The 9,178-nt window shown below is 39.7% G+C and overlaps 1 protein-coding gene across 1 annotated transcript; it reads left to right on the forward strand.

The window, feature by feature from the left end:
- The first annotated feature begins 1,080 nt into the window (after positions 1-1,080).
- LOC123663941 lies at positions 1,081-4,709 on the forward strand. Its single transcript, XM_045598580.1, has 2 exons — positions 1,081-2,511; positions 4,704-4,709. The coding sequence occupies exons 1-2, from the start codon at positions 1,081-1,083 to the stop codon at positions 4,707-4,709; spliced, it is 1,437 nt and encodes a 478-aa protein (XP_045454536.1).
- Positions 4,710-9,178: the final 4,469 nt, after the last annotated feature.

Below are 9,178 nucleotides of genomic sequence, written 5' to 3' on the forward strand. Positions count from 1 at the left end.
AACGACACCGTAGATGATACGAATATTCTTACGTGGTGCTTAAGCCCGAACATAACCATTTCTAAAGAATCAACTTACCAGATACACCCTTAAACATTTATGTACTCTAAAATAAAATGACACATACGTCTAACAATTATCCCTTAATTGGTCAACCATACCTACCTATATATTATGTGATTGCGAGAGCTTTGCTTGTGATTGTGATTTCTTGATTAAGGGTCATTAATGTTTAAGTTAAAGGTTATAGTGTGGTAATATTTTTAACCAAATTTAATATTTCTAGTTTTGTAAGTGCAGGTACCTAAGTTTTGGTCATTTTATTAAATGTATGTGTAATGTTAATGGTTCCACAGTCTATTATTGACTAAAATTGTTTAAATAATATGTAACGCAGGTGACGCAAAAATTATTGAATTTTATCATTGTCCCTGAATCCTAGTCAGAAAATTATTTTGTTTATGCACTTATTTTTCTCATTGTAAGATAGATTTTTAATAGTAGCAGTTGTTTTATTAGCCTCACAGATTATTTGTTTATAATAAATATGTTTGTCAAACATTCGTTATTCAAGGATGGTCAAATTTTAATGAGACTGCTGTTTTAGTAGGTAGGAATACTTAAGATTACCTAATAACTTATCGTGCTGTGAGGCGCCTCGCGTTCCGGAACGATGCTCGTAATAGCCAATCATAGGGGTATGGGTATGTACAGTTGCGCTGCGTCTAGTGACAGGATCCTGATCTGCGTAGTCACTGCGCCGGACGTCTCGACCTGGAGGGTAGCGGGATCCGAAGCACGGTGCACCGCTGGCCGACCGCAGGCAGTAGGGGGCCCAACTAGTAGGTTCGCCACCTATGAAAGGCTGCCCCGCCACCTAGCGAAAAATCCAGGGATGGCTTCCATCGTGCCGGTTGGCGACCGGTGAGAGGACCCGATGGCGATTTCCTGGGGGGTTCGGGCGTCCCCGCAGTCTCCAGTCGAGTCTTCTTTAGTGTGGTTTCTGCAAAAATCGTGGAGTCTATAGACGCAGCGCCTCGTACAACTACCATTTCCCCTCCTATTCACCCCTTGACCACAATGAAGAACAAGAAAAAAAGAAAGGTTAAACAGCGGCTGCACCTCCTCTCTCTCAAAGTGCACCTCACCAACATACGAGGATTGCACTCAAATCTCGTTGCAGTCCACCACCACCTGGAGACTGAGAGGCCGCATTTACTTTTTCTTACGGAGACGCAAATTGGTAGCCCAGCAGATGTAACGTACCTGCAGTACCCTGGGTATTCGCTCGAACATAATTTTAAATCTCACGCTGGAGTCTGTATGTTTGCTCGTGATGATGTTTGCTGCCGGCGTCTTCGTAACTTAGAGATACCTAACCTTTCCATCATGTGGTGTTTATTGGATACGGGCATGGAGCAGATTGTGTATGCCTGTACCTATCGGTCGCACAGTGGTGATCGGGAGACGACTCGGATGTTCGACTATCTCAGTGAGACGGCTGACATGGTCCAACGTCGGTATCCAGCTGCCCAAATGGTATTTCTGGGGGATTTTAACGCTCACCACCAGGACTGGCTGTTCCCATACCAGAATACCGACCACGCCGGGAGAGAGGCGCTCAAATTTGCTCTGTCGCTAGATCTTACCCAGCTAGTCCAAGAAGCAACACGAGTACCCGACGTTGACGACCATACACCTAATTGTTTGGACCTTCTGTTGACAACTGACCCAGACCGGTCCTCGGTATCAGTTGCAGCTCCCCTGGGCACATCTGATCACTGTGTGGTAAAGTCAGTATCTAACTTTCACCCTCTACATACAGGTCCTACCGGAACCAGACGTGTGTGGCGATATAAGTCGGCAGATTGGGATGAGATGCGACACTTTTTTGCATCCTACCCTTGGCGTCGGACTTGCTTCTCTTCCAGTGATCCGTCGAGTTGCGAACAAGAAATATCGGAAGTGATACGTCAGGGGATGGAGTACTTCATTCCATTTGCTGATGTATCACTAGATGGCAAGATCCCTAGGTGGTATAATGCAGAATGTGCCGAAGCTGCAGCCCGTAAGGACTCAGCGTTTGCAGCGTGGGCTGAAGCCCGTACCCTTAAATCTCCGGACATAACTACGAGGAAGAGAGCGTTCAACTCGGCTGCCAAGTCCTACAAAAGGGTTCTTAAAAAAGCTCGTTTCAACCGTATTAAACGCATCGGAGCCCAACTAGCTTCCCATCCGCGCGGTAGTAGAGCATTTTGGTCACTCTCTAAGTCGGTTGAAATGAGCTTCTGCCGCCCCTCGCTGCCTCCTCTGCTTAAACCAGATGGATCGCTGGCCTTTACTGCGACAGACAAGGCTAACCTTTTAGCGAATCTGTTTGCAGAAAATTCGCTCCTTGATGCAGGTAGTGCCTCACCGCCCAGACATCCACCTTGCGACTCTGTTATGTCAGAACTACGCATTCGCCAAACTGAGGTTTTGAGAGTACTCCGTAACTTGGACGTGAATAAGGCTAGTGGTCCTGACGGGATACCAGCAAGAGTACTTAAACACTGTGCCCCTGAGTTGTCTCCTATTCTCACGCGCTTGTACCGCCTCTCTCTAAAATCCGCTCAAGTTCCTAAAGCATGGAAGATTGCCAACGTACAACCTGTACCTAAAAAAGGTAGTCGTGCCGACCCGGCTAACTATAGACCTATCGCGATCACCTCCATACTGTGTAAAAGTTTGGAGCGTATACTGAATGAAAAGCTCCTAGCATACCTTGAGTTGAATGACCTCCTGTCGGACCAGCAATACGGTTTCCGCCGTAACAGGTCCACGGGGGATCTTTTAGTGTACGCCTCGCACATCTGGGGCGAAGCCTTGGACAAGCACGGAGAAGCGCTAGCTGTCTCACTTGATGTATCGAAGGCATTTGACCGGGTCTGGCATGAGAGCCTATTGAGCAAGCTTTCAGCTTACGGAATACCCCCGGGCTTGTGTGACTGGATATCAGATTTCCTGAGTGGACGATCATTCCGGGTGGTCTTAGATGGCTCCTCGTCTGACTTGATGGCGGTTAATGCCGGTGTCCCTCAGGGATCAGTTCTCTCTGCAACCCTCTTCTTGATTCACATAAATGACCTCCTCAGGCCCGGTATCTTTGGATACGCGGATGACAGCACTGTTACGGAGAGATACGTGTCCGGTCCCCGAGCTGGTGGGGCTGAAACTCATGAGCATAGAGAGGCTCTGGTTGAACGCATGAATTTGGCTTTGAAAGAGGTGTCCGATTGGGGTGACGCCAACCTAGTCAAATTTAATGCTTCCAAAACGCAAGCGTGTCTTTTCACCGCTAAACGGAGTCCATTCCCATTGGCTCCGACTTTCCGGGGTGTATCTGTACCGATCACCGATAGTATTGATCTTCTAGGCATAAATATTTCGTCTAATATGAACTTCGGACAATGCATAGAATCCAAGGCAAAAATTGCTGGTAAGAAACTTGGTATCCTCAATAAAGTCAGGCAGTACTTCACACCGGAACAGCTTCTTACTCTCTACCAAGCACAAGTTCGATCGTGTATGGAGTACTGCAGCCACTTATGGGATGGCTCTGCCAAGTACCAGCTCGCTGCTTTGGATTCTGTGGATCGACGCGCCAGAAGACTCATCGGTGACAAATCGCTGGTTCGCTCTAGACTTCAAAGTCTCGAACATCGGCGCAAGGTTGCCTGTTTGTCGGTATTTTACAGGCTATATTTCGGAGAGTGTGCTCTAGAACTATACAATTTGGTTCCACCATCACCTTTCTACCACCGAACCGCAAGGCATCGCACGAATCTGCACCGCTATGTGGTTGAAATCCCACGATCTCGCACTAAACGATTTGCTTCCTCGTTCCTAATACGCACCGCAAAAATTTGGAATGCCCTTCCGGCTTCCGTTTTTCCAACGAACTATAACTTGGGTATCTTTAAATCAAGAGTGAATAGGCATCTTCTAGGCAAGCGCGCACCACCTTAGGCTGCATCTTCACTTGACTTCAGGTGAGATCGCAGTCAAGCGCTAGTCTATATATTTAAAAAAAAAAAAAAAAAAAAAAAAAATAACTTTTACCAAAAGACTTCATAAATAATATATAATTGATCTCAAGAGTTCCTTGTATTTTCTATACGTTTTAAACAGAAGATAAGACATTAGCGCAAAATTTTGTAGCGATACCTAAGTATTTGCCATTTCAGTACAATTTAGTTTTAATCGTTCATTCTGCTTCACGTTAATAAGATGTTTCGTTACAACTGAAATTATATAAAAATAAGAGTCTTTTTCTTACTTTGTTTAATAAACAATATTTTCAATAACAAGTGAATTTTATTTATCATTTTTTTTATAATAAATGTGTTTTGGAATAGGTTTTAGATAGGTTAGGCTATTAAGTATAGATAAAATCAATAATTAGGTATTTGTATAAATAATTAGTTATTTGAGTCGATAAATAGGTAATAAAATCTATAAAAAGGTTAATAAAGTACATAATTATATACAAAAGTTAATAAAATTCATAAAAATTTCACTTAAATCGATTACCTAAATGAAGAAAACAAAGCAGCTGTCTACAAACTAATAGAAATAGTGAGAAAATTGACCGTTACAACCATAGATTATACACTTATATACGGTTACAACCATCACTAATCACATATCCATTGATTTTTCAGGCGTAAACGCCCAATCATTCGATTTTCCGAGGCGTATAGACAAGCTATTTTTGTTACTTTTAAATTTATTTGAAATATAATTATACAAAGTTCTGCATCAAAAAAAATTAAACTTTTGGTCCTAGAATGGTTTATTTAGGACAATAATCGAGAAAGTTATGTCGAAAATATTTTTTTTTTTTAGTTTTTTGGCTCTCCTGTAAAATCGAGTTTTGGTGCTTACGCCCTTTGAGCCCCGAGGTATCGATATAACTGCACCACCTACCCTGTCTCAAGATTCTATTAAATTCATCCTTCCTTTAATTGGGTTATCTGGAAGAAATAGCTAAATAGCCATAAGTCCGCCCATTGTACTTCACAGTCTGTAAATGTTTTTTAAAATGTGTTCATTGTTTAAAATAAAGTTGTAGTGTTTAAAATAAAGTATAAATAAATATAAATAAATAAGTATATTGTTTACTTCTACGATTCACATATTATTTGAATTTGGATTTGTGTTTGTAATGCGCTTTCTTCCGATATAAACTTCTACTACGCCAAATTATACATTTCTACTAAAGCAATATTTTTGTGAAAAGCGATACACTTTTTATTTCTCGTGTCATTTTGCTATTGCGCAGTCTGGCAACGTTGATAAAGTTATTTGTTATTTATTTATTAAATGTGATCTTAACGCTATAACTGAGGTAGGGCACGGCAGGAAACAAGCTGCTCAAAATGTGCAACAGCCTAACTGGAGAAAAACCTTCACCTACTAGAGGATCATAGTTAACTAATACGGATTTCAAGCAGTGTTGTGTTCCTGTGGTGAGTCACCTCGACCAGTGCTCCTGTGGAGGGTTGTTGTTATGATCAGCAACGCATTTGCGATGCTTGTAGTTTAGCAAGCGTCTATAGACTACGGTGACCGCTGACTATCGGTGAGCCGTACGCTTGTTTACCGACATAGTAGCATAACAAAAAATAATGGTCGCCTATCGCTGCATTTATTACGATGGCTATAAAACTCGTTAGGTGTTTCAATACATAAAAATATATATAGATGGTTAAATAATTACATAGTTCAAAAAATAGATATTCATTAGCCTATAATGACTTATTCTGAAAAGGAAGTCATTATTTCGGTTTGCAGATTCGATTCGTGCTTAAGTCTGTGTGTTACATTTTTACTTATATAAGGATTTATATATGTATTATTTCTATGTGACGACGCATTGGCGCAACGGTCTCAGCACTTGGTTTGTGGCTGTTGAGCGGGCGGTTGCGGGTTCGATCTATGCACATTGCAAACATTTGTGTTCGCCACACATATGTTTGTCGTGGTCTTGGTGTTTTTGCAGTCCAAGGAGAGTTCGTTAAGCCGTCCGTCGCAGTTGTTATCATGTACACCTGATAGCGATCGTTACTCGTAATAGGGAATATATCTATGCCAAACCGCATTGGGAAAGAAGCCTATGCCCAGCAGTGGTGTATTACAGGTTGAGACGTATTTCTATGTATATTTATAAAAAAATAATAGCTGCCTACATGTTATGTATCTGTTGTACTGTGTTTTATTTAACCCAAATTTTCCTTCTTAGAAAAAGAAATGGCTAATAAGCTAGCCTTAAGTCCGCCCATTGTACTTCACTATTTGTAACTATATTTATGCTTTGTTTGTAATATATTTATCATGTACCTACAATAAAGCAAACACTCGGCTGTTACCGCATTACACAAGCACCAAGTTGCGTATCACAGGGACAGAAGACCGTATATGTACGTTATAAGATATTTATTTATTTACTATCTAATATATAAAATTCTCGTGTCGCGGTGTTTGTAGTTATACTCCTCCGAAACGGCTTGACCGATTCTCATGAAATTTTGTGTGCATATTGGGTAGGTCTGAGAATCGAACAACATCTATTTTTCATCCCCCTAAATGGTAAGGGTAGTCCACCCCAATTTTTTTTTAATTTTTAGATAAATTATTTACTCATTATTTTATTATGATTTGGCGTTGAAAAATACACACAACCCTAAATTTTCACCCTTCTACCACTAACCCCTATTTTTAAATAGCGTTTAACGGCAAGACAATGTTTGCCGAGTCAGCTAGTTTATTTATAAAATATTATAGTAGTAAATACCTGTTTTTTTTGGTGTTTTTGTAGTAATAACTATTTCATCTTACGTCTTGTTTTTGTAGCGTTAATAGTTTCTTTAATGATTATACAGAATTTTGTATTTTTTTAAACCTTTGTCTGTGGTCAAGTGTTGACTTTGAAGTGTTTCGCCTTCGTGCCATGGAGAACTAGTAGAGCAATCAGTCCCGTTTTTATCATGAACCACAGATAGGAATTGTTTGAAGGCGAGCAGCGTAATGTTTTAGTATTCAAATCTTCTCCTATATTCATGTTTAGTATGATATGATTACATGGTAATACCAGTTATTATATATAGCACATTAATTGTTTTCCTTCACTTGCATTATTATAATAATCATTATTCTGTAGTTTTGTAAATTAATAATTTTTTTAAATTCATTTCAGTTAAATAAATATGAATCATTATCTTTTGGATAAATAAATAATAAAAGCACATAAAACAACAATTACAACTGTGGTGTAGTGAAGCGTGTGCGATATACGCGCCTAAACTCCGGCGGTTTACAGGTTCGATTCCCGTTCGGGATGGATATTTGTATGTATTCAAATATTTATTTCCGATTGGTACTCTGTCCTTGTTGGTCTCCTGGCCATGCCTAGGAGAGCACGTTAAGCTGTCACTCCTGGTTGCTATCATATACACCTGATAGCAATTGTGGCTCATAGTAGATAAAGTATCAACCAAACCGCAGTGGAGCAGCGTGGTGAATTAAGCTCCAATCTTTCTTCTACTTGGAGAAAACAAAAAAAAAAAACATAAATACACTCTTAAACACTGTGATTCGAACAACCGCTCTGGTGTAGTGGTGCGAGTAGTTGTCTGAAACACAGTCGGTTTGCGGGTTCGATTCCCGCTCAGGATTGATATTTGTATTTGTACAAATATTTTTTTTCCGGTTTGGATGACAACCCTTGTAGGTCTCCCCATCGCGCCTCGGAAAGCACGTTAAACCGTCGGTCCCGGTTGTTATCATGTACACCTGATAGCGTTACTCATAGTAGGGAATATATCCGCCAGGGAAGCAGGAGGTGTATTAAGCTCCAATCCTTCTCCTATATCGAGAAAGAGGTCTACGCTCAGCAGTGGGATGTAACAGGGTGAATGCAAACCTCTTCGATTACATGACAAAATATGTATTTTATTTAGCCAATTCTAATAATGTTCCTAAATCTCTCAATACGTGTTACGTTCTCAGGAACGATCACTTTAATCTTACCTACCTGCTTGCAATTAAAAGCGACTAATTCACCTCAGTGATCAGAGAGTAATATTTATTTATTACAGTTCATATAAAATAATCATAATCTTAAAATTCTAACATATTGCAACTATTTACTCCGCTTCCGGGATCATAATTTCGATTGTTATACTTATTCTTTTATGTTTAATAGCTTAAGGTAATGCTAAAATATGACATAAGATTTATATTTTAAACTATTTATTAGTTCTATAACATACATCTGTTTTTTTCTGTTGCCATATTTTAACGCGTTTGAGGCATTTGAGATTTTGTAAATGAATTATCATTTACAAATGGCATTGTAACCTTTTTTTATAATTTTAGTTAAAATCCGTCTCCAATATTTGAGTAAAAACCACAAAGCAAACTATGACGTGCAGCATATTGTATATCTGTAGCAAATTTTAAAAAAAGTCTTAAATACCTGAAAATTTTGCCGATATGGTAGGTAGCTTTGGTCTTTCATTTTCCTAAGCGACTTGCAGGTCGAGCTTAATTAAGCCACTTAATCGAGAAAGTATGACGAAATAAAATCGGTATCGAACAATACGGTGAAGCAAAAAGAAGGAAAGGTATCAATCACTGTATATAACTGCGAGTCTAAGTATGATTATCTACTTAATCATAAACATAAGATAATTGTTGTAAGTGGGAAAATAAGATTTCATTGAAAACGTTTGGGTTGCCATCCTTCACGAGAAGCTGAATAGCAGCAGGATATCTTGCGTACCCGCTACGTCTTTCGTTCCTTGCTTCACGGATAGCTGGTGAACCTTAAAACATGAGTTCAAGTATAGCTTTGATGTCCTCGATCATTCTGTTAGTCTCTGACGATAGCTAGTAGTTGTATTTCTTATTTTCATCAGTTATGTCTGATTGTTAAGAAATATTTCTTTGCTACGAGTATGTAATGCATGAATAGTATAGGAAAGTACAGATGTTTATAGTTTTTAGTTTTCCCGTAATTACTTCCTGTAACTATGTACTGTGTGGCTACGGTACTAAAGAATATAGCCACACCCTCTCTTCCCGTGGGTGTCGTAAGAGGCGACTAAGGGATAACACAGTTCCGCTACCACCTTTG

The sequence above is a fragment of the Melitaea cinxia genome, chromosome 21, assembly GCF_905220565.1.
Source record: "Melitaea cinxia chromosome 21, ilMelCinx1.1, whole genome shotgun sequence".
In the NCBI taxonomy this organism is placed as follows: domain Eukaryota; kingdom Metazoa; phylum Arthropoda; class Insecta; order Lepidoptera; family Nymphalidae; genus Melitaea; species Melitaea cinxia.